The 18,528-nt window shown below is 45.4% G+C and overlaps 1 protein-coding gene across 1 annotated transcript in view; it reads right to left on the reverse strand.

Moving 5' to 3' along the window:
* LOC137785381 (tyrosine-protein kinase CSK) overlaps positions 1–18,528 on the reverse strand; it is a 37,221-nt gene that overhangs the window by 6,855 nt on the left and 11,838 nt on the right. Inside the window, exons 2-5 of the mRNA XM_068576545.1 lie at positions 10,792–10,875; positions 6,657–6,770; positions 5,851–5,963; positions 2,332–2,551 (exon numbers count right to left, since the gene is read on the reverse strand). Of these exons, the coding sequence (XP_068432646.1) occupies positions 2,332–2,551; positions 5,851–5,963; positions 6,657–6,770; positions 10,792–10,806 (462 nt within the window). The 5' untranslated portion in view covers positions 10,807–10,875. The remainder of the gene's footprint in view (positions 1–2,331; positions 2,552–5,850; positions 5,964–6,656; positions 6,771–10,791; positions 10,876–18,528) is intronic.

The raw sequence follows: 18,528 nt of genomic DNA on the forward strand, positions 1-18,528 counted from the left end.
TAGATTTAACACAACTCACAATGTTGCATAATTACTACTCAATGAAATGAAAATGTGTTTTTAGTACACAATTGTGCTGGATGGATGGAGATCCTCCCGTATGTAATTAAAGCAGAAGGGTGTAATCTCAGAGTAAAAATACTAAATGAGGATCGTAGCTTTTCCCCCGCGCTGTCACACCCGTTCAACACAACACACGGAGCCATCTTTGTTTCACTCCATGCAGATTCGCACCATTCCATGTGACACATGATGACACCGGTGGCTGCTGTGATTGACAGGCAGGAGGCCCGTGTGTGTGTGTGTGTGTGTGTGTGTGTCAGCATATATATATATACACATGTGTGTGTGTGTGTGGACACATGCAAAGCCTGCTGTGCCGAGCCAATGAGAGCGAGCCGGATAAACACACAAGAATGCGAGGCATCCTCTCACAGCCTGTTATGGAGAGAAAGGAGAAGGCTCAGGGGAATGCAGGCGGCGGGGAGGATAAAGATGTAGTGAGATTGAGAGAGAGAGCAAGAGAGAGAAACTGAGGGCGGGCGAGGCGAGGGAAGAGGTGGATAACAAAGAGAGGAGGAGAGGAAGCAAAATGCCAGGTATACACACGGGGGAGGAGGAGGAAGAGGAAGCGGAAGACAAATCAGGGGGGTGTGAACGAGAGAGAGAGAGAGAGAGAGAGAGAGAGCGAGAGAGAGAGAGAGAGAGAGAGAGAGGGAGAGATAAGATTGCGGGCGGCTGATATGGAGAATGCAGCGGGGACGTAGAATAGATGGTCTCGGTGCCAGCTGGCGCATTCCTGTCGTCCACTTCCAAACGGCCCGCGGGGCGAAAAAAGATGGGGTCCAATTAAAAGTGTGATAGGCGCCAATCCAGCTCCTCTCTATCCGAGAGGATGAAAGCCCCCCCCCCCACCTCTCCCTCTCCTCCCCTCCGCCATCAATGTCTCCCATCTCCCCCTCTCTGCACTCTGTCCTTCCTCTGAACCGGCTCGATAACAGGCAGCGAGTGAGAAGATCAGACGGCTTTTTGGAGAATGTGAACAAGTACTTGAGTTTTTTTTTAAGTGGGAACTCCATGGAGACACTTTTCATGACTTTTCCATGACTTTAAACCAAATTTCCATGAGCAAAACATTGTGTGAAATCTCGGTGTAAACATTAAAAAGTGATGAGGATTCACGCACACAGTAAACCTTAAATGACTCAAATGAATGAGAGACAATAGTTTGATTAAATGAATAAACATTTGTATAGATGCCTGTATGTATGCTGCTTATATTTTGAGCCTCTTTCTTTTAAAAGCAGATTCATTATTTTAAACTCAGCGTAAATGAACGACATGAACACATGAATATAACACATTTACATCACTTTCACTACATTTTTCGGATGATATTTCTTTTCAAGGACTTTTCCATCCTAGAAATAATCATTTTAAACTTCCATGACTTTTCCAGGTTTTCCATGACTGTATAAACCCTGGCGTGTGTGTGTGTGTGTGTGTGTGTGTATGCGTGTGTGTTCTTGTGTTTACAGAGTTACATAATCCGACTGCTGCATGATCGATCGCAGTTTTTAACTCAATTTAATTTTACTTGACACAAAGTGAGAACGCAAAGTGGACGAGACGACTTTTTGGTGACGCGTAAACAGGTTAAGATCGTTTGTTTTTTACACAAGTTGAAAAACTGAGAGCTGAGGAAAACTCAAGAGGTTTAACTAAGGCAGGACTCTGCAGATTATTCTCTAGAGTCGTCATGTAGCTTATAGAATTGCAGAAAATGGGGAAAGATGCAATTTCCTCGAGTCTGATGGGAGGCCTTAGCTGAAAAATATTCAGTTAACGCTCACAGAAAATTCCCACAACTGAGACGTTGCAACAAGGGAATATTTGACTTTTTGCGGGTAAAGAAAGAAAGAAAAGATTAATAAATGATCAAACTTAATCCTTTCAACTCTCCATTCTTCCTGAGGAAACTGTGATGAGGCAAAAAGTTTGTGGGATCCTAAAACCTAAGATCACGTTTTCTGCCGCAACAGAACTAGTTGTTTTTTTTACCGTGACACCTCAATGGTGTTTCAAAAGAGAGGAAGTATCTTCTTGGGCAACATGAAACAAGAGAACATTTCAGTAAGTGGTCACAGGTTTCATTTTCTTTGCAAACAACTTCCTTTCCCCTGCACTCTCTGCGGTTTGGCTGAAACACTCTCGACTTTCAGTTCCCACAAACCGGCTCTGATATTGAGCCGACAATTATCCTTTTCCATCTGCCGGACGCGACACGCATCACTGAAAGTATTAAGAGGAGGAAGATAGGAGTGCACTCACCTCAACCAGCTGCATGAGGTTCTCGAAGTACTCCTCCTCGTCGATGGTGAGCTTGCCGTTGTGGTAGATGATGCGGTAGTGCTCCACCTTGCCGTCGCAGCTGACGCACAGGGTGTAATCGCCGGGGTAGTTGGTGCTCTCCCTCACCAGGAACAAGCCCGTCTCCGGAGGGTAGAGGAGCCGCTCGGCCTGCTCCCGAGTTATCTTCCCGTGGAACCAGCTGCATGGAGAAGGGGCGGGGGGGGGAATGATGGTGAGAAAGTGTTTAAAAGAATGAGAGCAAGAAATGAAGACATCCGAATGACAGACGGGAACAAAGAATGTGGAGAAAAGTAAAGGGACCGGTTTGAGATTCAAAAACTGGCATGTAATGTTTGCATGCATGCTTACACACGCATGCACGCCCATGCATGCATGCACATGCACTGTCTGGGCGCTACTATCTGCTTCCGTGCATCGCCGTCCTCCTCGGAAAATAAGAAGAGAAAAAGGACGGGAAGCCAGCGGGTGGCACTTCCGGTCCGTTTGGCTCGAGCAGAGCAAAAAAGAAGGAAGGGAGAAAGTACCTGGACCCAAACAACAGGAAGCACGGTGCTCACAAACACGCATACACACACACACACACACACACACACACACACACACAGACAGCCTGAGCTTGAGTTGGAAACTGACGCGCACTCATTGCAATAACAGGAAAATGCGAAAAAAATGCAATTGCTCAGACGAGCCGGTTGCGCAGGAAAGAGCCAAGTCACCGGTTCCTGACTGAGATCAGGGAGACCAAGAGACGGACTGACTATAAGGAGTTTGATTTGTTTGAAATGATAGAAATTTGTTTTTTAAAAAGAAGCTGTTCTCTCAAAACCCCCCAAAAAAGGTCTTGCTTTGCTGGCTGTGTAACCCCGTTTCACCGCCACCATCTGGCCTGCTGGATATATCAACAGGCTTCTAATGGATAGATTAGACAGCTGCTTTATGGGGAGAGCCTTCACGTGCACGTTAGTATCCTGGCTGTGAGCATTATGCTGGTTTGGATCACATTGGCATTATGAAGAAGAAGAAACTGTATTTGTCATAGTACATACATCTATAAAAATGTATTCTCTGCATTTGACCCAGTGGGCAGCCCCTAGTAAAGGGCGCGGGAACACACACTTCAATATATATATATTTTACATGATCTTAACAGTATGCTAGTTTCACAGTAGTCTGTGTGTCCTGATCGCCTGGCATTCTGAACTCTGCTTCAATCATCCATCTGCTGCTTCTCCCCTCAAGAGGGACAACACCTTTCACGATCTGAAACAGGTTGTGTTGGCGGCAAACGCCGACTCTCTGTCCGTCTCGGATGGTGAACTAGTGGTAATCAAGGGCTCTAATTGATTCAGTCTGGTTTTGTCGCAGCTGCCTCCGTCACTCCCCGCTCCTCCTCTTCACACCTCGTCTTCCTCGCGCAGCGGCGGCCCTTCTGGCAAAGCAGCTTAGAGCCGGTTGAGTTGATTAGATCAGCGCGGGCGGCTTCTCCGATGGACAGCGGGCTCTTTACGGCTCCTGCTAATCCGAGCTCGTGCGAAGCGGCACCGCCGGTGGACTGGCACGAGCCGCTCCGTCCTCGGCAATTAACCGTTGGCGTACCGTTACATAAAAAAGGCACAAAACATGTGGTGGAAAAGGGCAGCGGGGCGGGGGGGAACACCCCGGCTTTCTTTGGTGGCGAGGTGCACAATATGTGTGGCAGATGTCTGCCACACGGGGGCAGCAGAGGGAACCGGCTGTTGGGACGCCAGCGAGAGGGAGGCGAGGACCGCATCCACTGGCCAGTATCAATCGGTCAGGGCACGACTGGGGACACGAGGAACCGCAGATGAACCCTTGTGCAAGCCAGAGGAGGAGAGGTTTTCATTTAGACATCTGTTAAAGATTCCACGAACGAGTCCCCCGTGCGTTACGGACGGCGGCTCCAGAAGAACGACTTCTGACGACTTGAGTGTTTAATAAAAAAGAAGGGAAAAAAGGCCGCCGTAGAGGAATGACGTCATCAAGGAGAACCATGCAACCGGCTGAGTCTTTTCATTCCTTTGAGTGTAATAAATGGGGGGGGGGGGAAAAAGAGGAAATTCCGTTTGCAGGAATCATACGGTGATCACTCAACGTGACCATATCTGAAGTTAAATCTAACCGGAGCAGCAATGTAGGAGCTAGCACTGGAGCTTAGCAGCTCACGCTGCCGCTGTTTGTGATTCCAAAGCCCTCGTGGTTGCACGAGGCTAAGCAAAAGTTAGCTCGTCAGACCACACATGCAGCGATCAAGCCAGAGCCGGATGACCCCCCCACCCCCGCGACCGCGTTGAAATGGGTGCAGACAGGCGGCGCAAAAAAAAGGGAGAGGTTACAGCTCTCAGCGGCCCGGCTGACGAAGTGAGACAAGGAGGGTCAAACGGTTTAAATGTTTCCTGCCAACAGGATGTTACAGCGGCACGCGAACTACTCTGCAAGCTCCACAACAAGAGGACGGGTCGGCTGAGTCACACAAGACAGGCCCTAATATTACAAAGCCAATGGAGCCAATCAAATAAGAGAGATTATATTCTCTATTAACACAAAACTATAAAGTCTGACAAGCTGAAATTAACGGTGAAAGCATATTATATCACTATGAAACTTCCTCAGTTGATTATTTATATTAAAACTATTTTTTTGTGTGTCTTAGGACATCAGAGCTGTACCCCACACAGATGAGACCCGCAGTGAGGTTGAGCGATTTCTGTTCATCTTCTTGAATTAAAAACGCGCCCTGTGCTGCATTTCTATGTATGAAAAGGTGCCATATCAATATAGTTTATTATCATCATCATGAATGCAGTGGATGGTGGAACATGCCTCATAGAGCACCACTTCTCTGCGAGAGTGACTCTTCTCTTCTTATCACCCTTCACTTCAATTAAAAAGCTCCTCGTAATCTGTAAAGTTGAAATGTTCAGATGATGACGTCTCACAGCTGTGCGATGATACCGCTGAGGCCTGCGTGCTCTCGGCCTTCCTGTCTTGCCTCATTTGCATGTGTCTTTCGTTGTGTTTTCCTCTTTTGGTTTTAAAATAGCTGCCGATTCAAAGAGCCTGATTCAAATGTAGTGTCCCGGCCTCCGCGGCAGACAGACGCAGACTTGAGAGAAGACGAGCCCAAAGACTGTAAAAGATGGAATTTCCATCTTTTGATGCTTCAACTCCCTTTTGAAATCAACACCACATTTCATCCGCGCTGCAGGGAACTGAACTGAAGGGGGTGTACGACAACTTGTTCACTAAAAAAAAAGGGACGTGTCAAAAGATGTAGAAGACGCATAACCAAAAGCTCAAATTGTTATTTCGATGACTGCTGCAAATCCGCATATTCTGTTACTCGAAATTGGCGTTGTGGATCAACATTTTCGATACAGATAAAGACATGACCAAGATAAAATGAAATGCAATGTTTGAGTGAGTATGTTTAAAAACAAACACCCGACTGGTACTTACGGCATGAGACTAAGCTTCCCTCCCGACTTGACTCCTTCTCTTTTCTGGACATAGTTCGCCGGGATGGTGCCCTCTCTGCCCACCGTGTTCCTCGCTCTGTACCAGTTGGGATCCTGAAACCAGAACGAGAGACAACACAGCCTCAGTTAAAGCAGTTAAAGTCCCTAACGTCCCGTCAAAACGCAGGTGGCAGCAGAGGTGATGCAGCGTGGGGGTCACACAGCTATGGATACTTGGAGAATAGATACTTAAATCCACTTATTGGCAGAAGCTGTTGCAGAAATTATGTTCACTGGGATCTGTCGCTCTTGTTTTCGTGCTCGTCGACACACATTGCAGTTTATTTTGCTAATTGCATTGGCCGCTCTGACTGGTAGCAGCATGCCAGTTGAAATATTAATGGTATTAGGATATTAGCATAAACTATAAACTATTAGTTTTGGTTCGTAATTTAACGTGAAACTAAAAAACGAAATATTACAGCAATCTTAATGTGAAGTCGGGAATATACGGTGGTATTGTTTGCGGAAACAAATCAGTTATATGAAACTGCTGCGTTGGTCGTTTCAAGCTAGAACCAGGAGGGGGGGGGGGGGTGTCATGACATTAATTCATTTAGATTAAGTGGGTTGAGAACGGCGTTGCTCGTCTGAGAGTCCTGCAGATTTGACACGAGATGACATGATTATAATTTGTCACCTTCTCTTTTCTTTTGGTTTATTAACTGGGGAAACTGTGTCCTATAATTATATATAACTAACTTTAAAATAAATCCTTGGGACAATGAACTCTCTGAACACACTTACCCTGGTGGCTCCGATGATGGTCAGTAAGTCTCCTTTACAGAAAGGCAGGTCCTGTTCGTTGGCAGTCTGGAAGTTGTACTTGGCTACACACTCTGTGCCAGTCGACCATGGTGCCTACATTACGCAAGACAGAGAGGAAGCAACGTTTTGAGATTTCACACACATACACACACACACGCACAGCACCACCATTTATTATTAATTGGTCAGAAGAATAAAAATACGAAACATCTGTGATAATATCTCAAAATCAAATTGAGTGCATGCACAGATCGCTGGTAACAGCACATCTCTTTGCACATGAACACCACGCACTTCACGGATTAGAGAGACCAGTCTACCCCGAGGTGGTTGTGTGAATCCTGGCAAAAGGTGGAGGAGACTGCGCTGCCCCGCAGAGAGCAGCAACTACAGAGGCAGTGAAGTTGAAATGAGGTTTTCAAGCTGCACACAAAACTGTGAAACCAGTAGACTGGTGATAACATGCATAATCTGATTATTTCACAATGCCAAAGGAAAAGTACATAACAGAAGGCGGCAACCTCTGGGTCTGTTAAGTAAAACTAATGTGGCCGTGCCTTAAACGTGCATTCTTTCTAATGGCCAGCAGGGGGCGACTCCTCTGGTTGCAGAAAGAAGTCAGATTGTAATATGTTACCTTCTTTTTCCTTCTATTTATTGCAGCAATGGGGTGCAATTCGGGTTAAGTGTCTTGCTCATGGACACATCGGCAACTAGCGGAGCCGGGGCTCGAACCACTGATCCTGAAAGACGGACATGCTAACCACTGAACTTGATTCATTCCCTCAGAAAACATAAACCATAAAGCAGGGTCTGCTTCAGGGGCGGGGCTACTTTGTGATTGACAGGTCGCTGTCCCGCTCTACGTCAGTCCTCGGCAGTCCAAATATGATCACTTCCCTTAAGTGGTTGCAAAAATGTAAGATGGCGTCGGCTAAAATGCCAAACTTCAGGTTTCCCAAACTACAGTCCACAAAGCAAAGGGTGAAGTCTTGTACGCAGTCGATGCAAAACACCAGATACTGCACTCTGCCTGAGTGTCATCTTTCGGTACGCGAGGAGGGAATGTGTTTCAGCTTCCTCGTCTAGTTTAACTCGTTTCTTTAAGGAAATACACTTTCCATTTGATTATCTACAGTCCACAAGCTTATAGGAATTAAGAGTATCTCCGATCTTGCTCAGTGGCGTCAGTCTGCTATCAGGATGGCCAACTATGTCCTTCTCACCAGCTCGCTATCCTGTTACTGCAGTGGGCTGAATGCACTAAACTCAATTGTTAGAGCAAACCATCCGCCCACATGAAGTTTCATGGCTTCTCATAGTCCACTAGTTTTCAGAAAATGGCAATGTTCCAAATTTGTTATGTCTCATGTAAAATCATATTCCCTTCCGAATGGAGCATTTTCCAATTGAGACCTCTGGGACACGCCGACGTTATTCAGGTTTTAGGGGCATTCGTTGAAACAGCATTCAGAGTATCCGTCTCAATCGGGATTTTTTACGGATCTTTGCGACCCGCTGACTTTTTTCCAACCAGCTCAGCCAGTTACACACAAACCAATTGACCGATAGTTTGCAAAGTTGAAGTAAGAGATGCATGAAGGCCCACACTTCTGGACAAAAAGAGAAACACTCCTTTTAAGCAGCGTGAAGGACTGGTTTTCTTTCGGATATGTGCAAATATCTGTGATCTTTTCAAGAAAGTGCTTTTCCTTTACTCGGAATATGCAATGCTCTCTGTGAGGAATATTCCCTCCTACTAGCCTCGTAAACAGCACATCAGGAATATTTAGTCTTTTTCGGTATAAGGGCAAAAAACTGAATACTTGGAAACGTAGTTTTAACCTGTGTTTTCAGTGAACCCTCAACGGATATGAATTGGAATGAAATTGCTAAATGAAACATCTTCCAATGATGCTCTTCACAGGCGGGAAAACTTCCACCTTCCTTCATCTTGTTGGTGTGTCGAGTTTTGTGAGCTCAGGTAATTTCCTCAAACTCCAAAACCCCCGTGTGAGTTTGAAGCGTCTTTCTTCTAACGACGAAAATAACCCGCGCCGTCTGCGAAGGACATCTCCTCGTTCTCTGGCTCATCTTAAACAAAGTCATTATATCACAGTCGCTGCCTCAGAATTTGCTTCTTTTTCTTTCCGAGGGCGTCTTGAAAGGCCAGCTGCGCTCGTCGTCAGTCACTCTGAATAATGTAAACGTGGCGGCCGCGTGCCTAAAATACAGAAAATGGAAATGACAGCTGGGATGAGGATGCTTTGTGCATTCAGTTTCAGCCCGTTAGATCGGGCGCGGCGGCCGTGATCAAAAAGCATACCACGGCAGAGAGGACGAGATGAAACGAGGAAGGCGAGAGCACAAAGCAGCAGGTGTGAGGTCCTCGCAGCGGTGACGTCCTCGTACTTTACCCCCGACATCCCAGAGCGTCCGGCGCGCTCTCGCTCAGCACCGTGCGATGAGTTGAAAGGTTATGTAGATACAGAATTCTCTGTATCTACATAATCTACTAAATGACTTTGAAAAAACTGGTTTTACTGGGCAGAATTTGTTTGTGGAGGATATTTCCTTGAGGATCTTTAGTCATTTAAAAATGGAGCCGAGTGCAATAGACGTGGCACTGAGGGAAGAAAACAACACCCATCTTCACCTGAAGTTGCATTCACATATTCTAAATCAAAACATCCCATTTATTTTTTCAGTTTTAACAGGAAATTGAAAAAGGTCCAAAAATCTCTTCTGCGGCCTTTTGATATAGTTCTAGAAACGGCTACCACTGAATCCATAATGCATCGATGTGTATTCTGACATAAGAAAAGATAATCCTTTATTAGTCCCTCAGTGGGGAAATTACAGGATTACAACATCATTACTCACAAGGAAATGAAGATAAAAAACCTCAAGCAATATAAAAAAAACAGTAATTAAACAAAATTAAAAAGTAAACAGTAAGAAGAATATTAAAAATACAGATGGAATAAAATAAGAATGTGTATAAAAGCACTTAAACGTAATAGATATTGCTTGTATTACACCAAGTGAGGAATTAAGTGTTTACAAGTGAATTACTGATTGTGACTGATTGAAATTAGTTTCAATTAGGATTTACGACCAAAACAACATGAAATAATCATAATTCTAGTAATAAAAATGAATCCATTTTATTCTTTTTTTAATAATCTTCCTCTGACCGTAGTGGAGTGCCGATGTGCGTTAGATCAGAAAGCGACCGGGATCAATAAGGACATCTGAAGGCAGGAAGCGGGAGGGGAAGTGATGGGAAGCCGGCATTCACAGCGTTAGTTAAAGCGCGGCGGCGGCGGTCAGGTAACGTGAAACCACTATGAACCGAGCCGGGCACTTTGCGGGGTGCGTGCTCTCCGGCCGTCTGCGTTCACGCCGCGCTACAGATCCGGGTTTCTGTCAGCAGCTCCCGCTCACGTGGACGCGCGGGTGCTCGTTAGTTCTTCTTTATCCAGTGACGTCGTCTCAGGGAAAGTGACGCACATGACAGGAAGGTACAGAGGACCAAAAAGTTTATATTTTTAAAAAAAAGAAAAAAAAGTGCATCTTTTATTTGGTGTTTTCTGAAATTCTCATGATGTGAAAATGCAGAAGTCCTTCCACATAGTGCTGGACTAACAGGTTCACTAATCAAATGAGAGGAATCTAAATCACCAACAATTTGATAAATGATTGAGGTAAAACACCGATATCGATCTGGTTCAAGCTCCTCCAATGGGAGGATTTGCTTCTTCCTTCCGTTCTTCATCTTCACAAACTAAATACTTTCTGAGTTTGAACTGTTGATTCTCCAAAACGAGTAATTCAAACAATTCACCTTGAAAAAGGAAATCTTTTCCTACCATGCCAGCTTACACATAGTGATTTATCGGAAAAAGATTTGCTGATGATTTAGTAATTGCAACGATCGTTAGTTGCAGCTGCGTCCATGCTTTACCCTTTAATGTCTCACTTCCTTGTTAATATGGACGTTCAGCTGCCGCTCGTTTGAAATGTAGCGCAGATTGTGTTTAGAAAGTGTTTGCCGTCCTGTAAACGCTGTACACTGAGGAGGTAATAGTGTATGTGTGTGTGTTTCACTTACATGCATCCCAGACATGATGAAGGGAATTGGGCAGCAGGTGTCGTCGGGCCGGTAGCGGTCAGTGTTCAGCGAGTACCATCAGAGCTGTGACAAAAAGAAGAAGAAAGTAAAAGCATTAGAATATCACCAAAAATCAGTTTACAGAATGAGATGTTTTCCGACTTGCAGCCATTGTTTTGGACTCATAACACCTCCGCTGACAATGGTCCATAATGCAATATGTGTGTGTGTGTGTGTGGAAATTCCCACAGGCCTCAAATCAAAACTAAAAACAACCACAGGTGGCTTCCCAGTCAAGTAGAAAAACCAGCAAGATAAAAACAACAACAAAAAGTAATTCTGTTTAGGAAAGCCGGTGGTGAAAATGCATTAAACGAGACTTAAATGTGCATATTAAAAACACAAGCAAAATGTTGGAAGAAATGTGTTGCGCAACAATGACAAATCTAGATTTATATTACTGTTAAAAAAAAATAATAACAATAATCCTTCCTCGGTACACACATTTTTATGATTTTTGTTCAATAAAAATGAATCATGAAAGAATTATTTTATAGCACAACAAATGAATAGTTTCTACACTTTTACAAAGACTATTATGCATAACTCGCTGAACAAAAACCACTTTTCTGAGAAATGCAAGACCGATTTCAGTATTTAACGCTCAATATTGGTGCGTTTTTTTTTTCATATCTCTTAACCGCTACACTGACCTTTAAGAAAAGCTGCAACATTATCTGAACATGGCCTCCCGCTGGAGACCGCTTCCATACAAAGCTTCTCACATCCGACCAGCCGAGAGAACAGGAAGTTGAAAAATGAGGGAGGGAGGTGAGCGAGAGGGAGGAAGTGGCCGACACATATTTTCCAGCGCTTTGTACGATGTAGAGAGGAGCCTTGAGTTGGTACAACAACTCGAGTATAATTCATAGCTTAATGATGTGATCTTTAACATCTCCCTTCTCTTTGATATTCCCCCCACACTTAAAGGGGGTAACAATGAATAACTGCCCATATCTTCCACTTTGATGAAGTCCAGTTTCACGGGAAGTAACATTCACCGAGTGAGCCAGAAGTCTTTCCCACGTCGCGGGCCGACGTGCCATTTAGGAGCCATCAAAATGACGCATCTCTTTCTCTCTCGCGCTCCTCGCGAGCGTCCGTGGCCGAGCTTCACAGCGCCGCCGCGACCCGCGTTCAAACAGGAAGCGGCCTAATTGCAGGCCACTGCAGATCTGTATATATGCCCACTGATGGAGCCAAATATATCCGAGGCCAAGCTGCTCTGCTGCGCCCAGGGGGCACCCACTTCTCTCCCATCCCCCCTCCCTTTTTGCTTTTACGTTTTTAGAGCAGCGCGGCTGGAACGGAGCGGCGTGGATCGCCTGCCCGCAGCCACGGTACCGAGCCAAATAGAGAAAGAGAGAGAGAGAGAGACAGAGAAAGAGAGAGAGCGCTATTCTTATCTCTCCCCAGCGCCGAGGAATGCCCGCGAGCTATTCATGAGCTCCGGCATCACACTGCTCAAGTGGTGCTCGGTGAAGGCTGCGAGTGAAACGGATTCTGCTCCATTGTCTTTGGCGGACTGTGGAGCGACGCCGCTGTGGCCACTTTCCCACAGAGCAGGATGTGGTTGAAATAAAAAAAAAAAACACACACACACGCTGAAAAACAAATGCTTCGTGACATCGTCCGTGTTTGACGTTCAGAAAGAAAAAGGCGTGGGTCCTCCACCGCCACGTGATTTGCTACCGTATTGTGTGACGTCACCCTTGCTGCATATCTACGGAGCGCAAGTGTTGAGCTCAACAATGGTGCTGCCCCCCAAAAAAAGAAAAGCAAGATGCTACGTGCATTTGGCCGTGTTGCTTCAGTTACCAGTCATAATATAAAATACAAAACCAGGAAGTCCAGTTTTATCAGACGCCAGGACACTGCACAACAGTTTATACATCTCTGAAAAGTTAGTACCACAGCAAAGACATGGCAGGTCTTGATGCCTTCCAACTGTAGAATTAGCAATGGTGCAAGGTATTTTACCTGGTGTGTGTGTGTGCGTGTGTGGGTGTGTGTGCGTTTTGCATTGGATTGAATACAAAGTGTTTTCCCATCGACGTTGCCAATGCATTTTTTTATTTGACTAAACCTAAGTTTGCGTACTTATTCTATGAGCCTCACCATGAAGTTGTTCCTAAACCTAACTGAAGTGGTTTTGTTGCCAAAACCTTTAGCTTCCTTACTTTTTACACCTTGATGTTTTTAATAAACTTAAGATGTTGTGTTCCACGATCTTAAGCCTGGCAAGAAGACCTGGCAGCGCTGACATCAGAGTGTATGTTGTTTATCTAATGACACCAAAGAACACACCAATACACAATAAGCAGGACAAGCATCCTGACTTTTTACAAACTACATTAGATTGTTACAGGAGTAGAAATACAGAATACACTCGTTTACCTTCAGCAGATTGCGATCAATCCTCAACCAGGTGGTTTTACTTGTGTGTTTATAAAAACTCACTTCACAAAGCTGAAATCACACACTACATATCAGGTGAATTTCAAACATGAGTTTTTTGTTTGTTCAATTACTTCAACAGCTAATGAGCTCGGCACGATGCAGAGGGAGAAAACAAGTATTTATTTAAAAACCTACCTTTTATTCCACTTAACTAAGTGGTTTTGTTGGCTAAACCTAAAGGTCACATACTTATATCAACCCCCTTTGCTTGAATACAAAGCGCTTCGTGGCCCCTGCAGGGCGCTGCGATGCGATTGTTCCCCAAATTAAAATCAGGAGGCTTGATGTTATATATTTTGGTGGTATATATTTTTCATGCGGCGCTATAGTTGGTCTTCACACATGATGGAGGACTACTCCATCGCTTGACCCCGGCGTACCAGATGCATCGCTTCCTCTCCGGTCTTCCTGAACCGTCTCTCCGGCGTGCAACAGGAGCCGCTGTTGTCAGCGCCATGACAACGCCCGGTGATGTAACCGCAGCCTTTTGTTGTGCGCTTCCCCGGAGCGCCGCGCTTTGCCTTTTTTTCTCCTCCTGCCGCGCCGGATGACAGTAATATTATTACCATTTGCCGTTCCCGCGCGCCATTTTTCACTGGGACCACGCCGTGTTCTACTTTAACCGTCGGTCTGGTTCTCTGCGCTCCGCTTTGATGAAGCTAGATGAAAGTGATAAGAGTGACTGTGGGGTCTTGTGTGGCTCATCTACTAATCATCTCGTTACACCGCATTAATATTTCACTGCGCTGTGCCTCGAAGACAAAAAAAACCCCCCTGCATATTCATTATACTTTGGAGGATAAAGCACTGTTTTGTTTTCCGTTCTCCGGCAGCATCCAGACTCCTGGAGCCGCATGCAAAAAAAAAAAGACACACACAAAAATATCAACCTGTGGCAAGTCTGCGTCTTTGCTCTTAGCCACCCGGGCCTCGTTATGGTCTTCTCAAAGGTGTTGGAAAACAAATTCAGCTCCGTCTCTTCCACCTCGCTGAGATAGCCGTGAAGAAAAGAGTCGTGCTACACACTCGCATATCAGATAATAAAACAGTACCTCTGAAAATATACACGTGTGTTCCCTTTGAAAAGTAAGTTAAGTCATGTCTCTGCTTGTCACACTGATTTATTTGCAGCAAAGTTTGATCAGCTTATTACGCAATGTGCTTCTCTTCGCTCGCCATAAATGTTATTATGTTGGGACGTCAATTTACTAAAATAAAAAAAAATAAAGACCAAAATGTACGCCACCGACAAGCTCCCAAGCAAATCTGTCTCCCGGTTCCACGTCAACGGAGAAGATCTGTCTCTGGATAGTTATGAGCGTTGCACCTCCACATGTCTGCTACACAGAAGCAGGCTACCATTTAAACATTTATCTTACACTCTAATCCAGCTCCTAAAAGCCGACGCTCATCCAAAAGAAGCGCCGCGTGTGCTGGAAACCTACCACGTGAATGTTTCGCCGATTGCTCTGTCAGCTCTCCCCGCATGAATAAAAAGCTCGGACGGAAATCACCACGGAGGGCTGGCGTTTAACTGAGAATGTTGTTGTCGGATTCCTGAAACTATGGTGGCAAAAGCCTCGAGTTATGTAAACAGGAAGTCTGGTCCAAGCAGGTCCAAGGCCATGCCGCAGATTACGGACCTGCGAACACAGCCGTCTACCGGAGCGTGTAGAAAAAAAACAAGTCTACCTTTAAAATCAGGATGTCATTAATTGTGCCCGAGGGAAATTACATTTACTGAGTCACCGTTTAACAACAGCTCCCATCACACTCAACAAAGGACGGCATTATATAAAAATCAAGCAGTAAACAGCATTCCCATCAAATACCAAGTCTGGGTATGCCACACAAGAGCTCTGTATGCTGCAGAGAGAGAGAGAGGGAGAGAGAGAGAGGGAGAGAGAGAGAGAGAGAGAGAGAGAGAGAGAGAGAGAGAGAGAGAGAGAGAGAGAGAGAGAGAGAGAGAGAGAGAGAGAGAGAGAGAGAGAGAGAGAGAGAGAGAGAGAGAGAGAGCAGTATCCACGCCACACGAACGCCATTAAGGGAGCATTCAATCTGACTAAAGTCATGGCGTGGCAGGGTTTTTGAAACCATCGCATGGTAAACCAACTTAAGGTGCAGACACAGCGCTTAACATCTGTTTATGTCTGTGACAGACGGCCGTGCTGTATGATCAGAATTTAGAAAAGTTAGGTTTCCTAAACCTAAGTTTCCTGAATTCTGATCCCAAGTTGGTGTCGACCTTTAAAATGTTTATCTACAGTATTAGGAGACGGTCTATCTCTAACCATGTCACAATCTCATGAACAATGTCTTATCCCTCTAAAACAAGGGGCACCTCAAGTATAGGGCCTAGACTCAGCATCAGTAAAGACAGTACAGAGTGTGTATATGGTAGAGTGTACCCTAAGCAAAACAAATTGGGGGGGAAATATGGAAATGTAACCTACTGGGTATGCAAATACACAGCATAAGGTCACAAATAAAAACCCTCTCAAGGTGCTGGAGGCACTGCAGAGTAACAGCATGGAACTGTCAACAACAAATGACTCGTGGCTGCATCACATTTCCCTGTATGTAAAGCACTTGACAGCAGGCCTGTTTGCAACGGCAAACGATGAACAAATGTAAGGCGAATTACCAGCCAGCGAACGAATACGATACCCCAGGTTGGAAAATATGCAAATACAAGACGGGGGGGACAAAAGCGAGGCGATAGACTTAAGTGCCCGTCGCCAATTAGTGTTTACCCGTCACAGATTCACATCTACAGACGTTCATTTGTATACAGACGCGTTTGATCGTTCTTAATTACAGGATAAACTCTTCGTCTTCTTGACCACTGCGCTGTTCAAACTGTGAGCCCCGGCTTCCAGCAACCATGTTGAGTCTTGTGTGTGACAAATATAGCGCGATCAAAGGAAAAGCAGGAGGTGCAAAACCAACAGTAAGTGCCAGTCGCACCTCATACAACGACGACGTCTTCATTACGTCACAGCACAGTGCGAGGCCATTTGTTTATCATCGCAGGACTGAAACAAATAAATGTGCTGTGCAAAGTCACATGAAGGTCTTGAGGCGGCTGATGCTCTGTTCATCTCATTCACACTCATGCATATTGTTCCTGTCGCTCAGATATTCTTAGGTATTCCCCTCAAAATGTCCCACATTCAATCGCTGCTTTAGAAACGGTTCTGACCATCAAGAACAATTTCTAGGCCTGTGGCTTGTCAGCTGTTCAATGCTATTTCAGACGACCCTTATTTTATTTTTTTTAAACTTGCTTTCACTGTCAGTGAGGTACAGCGGGCAGTCGGGATCAGACATTACTGAGTGAACGAGCTGAAGATGCCCGAAGCTGCAAAGATGCTGAAGACTGGGATGTAGATTTTTTAAGTGGGGTTGGCAGTACAAGCAGCAAACAATATGCAGGTTGAACTAAAGTCCATCAGGTACTTAATTCTACATTAAGTAGATATGCTGATATAGAAATGGGTCAACCGGCACTTTAAGCCATTCCCTTATAATCTGCGGGTACAGTACAAGACCATTGAAGGCCACAAGTACACTTTAAGTGTTTTTTATACAGTAGTAATGATTAAGTACCTTTGATCTGACAATGGATTTACAGTAGTTTTGTTTGAGCAGGTAAAGAGCAGATATGCAACTCATCGCTGGAGAGAAATCAAAGTCCACGTCGACAACAAAAATCACGCCACTAATCAACCGTTTCAAACCAGCGAAGGCGAGAAATGTATGACTAAACACAAACTTTTAAAAACGGCTCAGATACTTTTGAGAGACGGGTCGATTCCTGAGGAGAGGAGAGAGCTAAGAGGGACAGTAAATAATGAAAAGGGGAGCCGATCACAGAGCAAAAAATAAGTTGAGAGAGGCATGTGGCGTACTCAATCATTACGGCCGTCTGCCACATGAAGCATTTCTAGACATCTTGGCCATCTTTTTTTAAATGTGTATTGCTGTGGTGTCGTTTCTGCCGTCCCACAGAAACTCAGTTTTCCCTGTTCTTTGGACCGTTTATTTAACTTTTTAGAAAAAGAAAAAAAAAAGAACTGCTGCCCAACACAATTGCAGGCTTCTAGCGGTCGACCAGCGGCTGCACTGGGGGGATTAATGATAAGTGCCTTGCTCAAGGGTATCTCGCTGTTAATCGCTCTGGGGAGGAGAGGGAAAGCAAGATTAAAGACTTGTCCTCTGTACAGATTCACCAGATGGCTCTGAGGTTTGAACTAACAACCTCCGGTGCCGACTTTACACCAGATCGCTTTACTGACTTCCAGAGACGGTGATAAGACACGACGGCTGGAGTCGGTCTGAATGCGGAATCACACACACGCACACACACACAGACAGACACACACACACACCGTGCATGCAACGAGGAATACCAACGAACGAACACAAGAGGAGGCCTCCTGGAATTTTGAAGTGAGCAAGAAGGGGGGAAAATTAATCACATCCTTTTTGCAGCAGCAGCAGCGCAACGGAGTCATGTGCGTGTCTAATCCACAGCTGCCCCTCCTCTCCACACACACACACACACACACACACACACACACACACACCCTCCATCTTTATCTAACTGAATGAAAAATAGAGCAGCGTGACGGAGAGACCTCTCCCGGCGCCGGCAGACAGGTGGGTGAGACTTCTGCCTGCCTCTCTGACGCAACGAACGACGGCTCGGGCTCACCGCCGGTGACAGATTACAAAAGCAGGGAGGCAGGAAGTGGGAGAAAGAAAGGAAGAGCGAAACTCCCCGCCCCTCCCCTCCTTCCCACTCGCCTCCTGAGCCTCTGGGAGGCTGCCGGACTGGAGAAAGCGGAGGGGAGGAAGGGTAGTGGCGGCGGCTTATTGTTTGAGCTCCGTGCTCTGCGGTTCCAGTGTCAGGCCCGGCTATTTATATCCTCTCAATATCCATGCAGGCGGAGGCAGAGGCTGCTGGCGCTTCCTCATCATTGCATAGGTTACGGAGAGAGTCGGCCTGCTCACACTGCTTTTCTTTTTCAGGGTTTCCCCCAGTAATGTTTGGACAGCGTCGGCTGCTTCATCCTGGATTGTGTCCTCGTTTTAGAGAAGCGCCACGTACGAGAAAATAAGTGTTGCTTAATCAGCTGAAAAACACCTTAAAAAGGCCAAACTATACTAACCAAATAACCTGCCATGAAGTTAGGGGACTTGATGAAGAAATTA

The sequence above is a fragment of the Clinocottus analis genome, unplaced genomic scaffold, assembly GCF_023055335.1.
Source record: "Clinocottus analis isolate CAN_PGR_092001 unplaced genomic scaffold, fCliAna1.0.p SCAF_1, whole genome shotgun sequence".
In the NCBI taxonomy this organism is placed as follows: Eukaryota; Metazoa; Chordata; class Actinopteri; order Perciformes; family Cottidae; genus Clinocottus; species Clinocottus analis.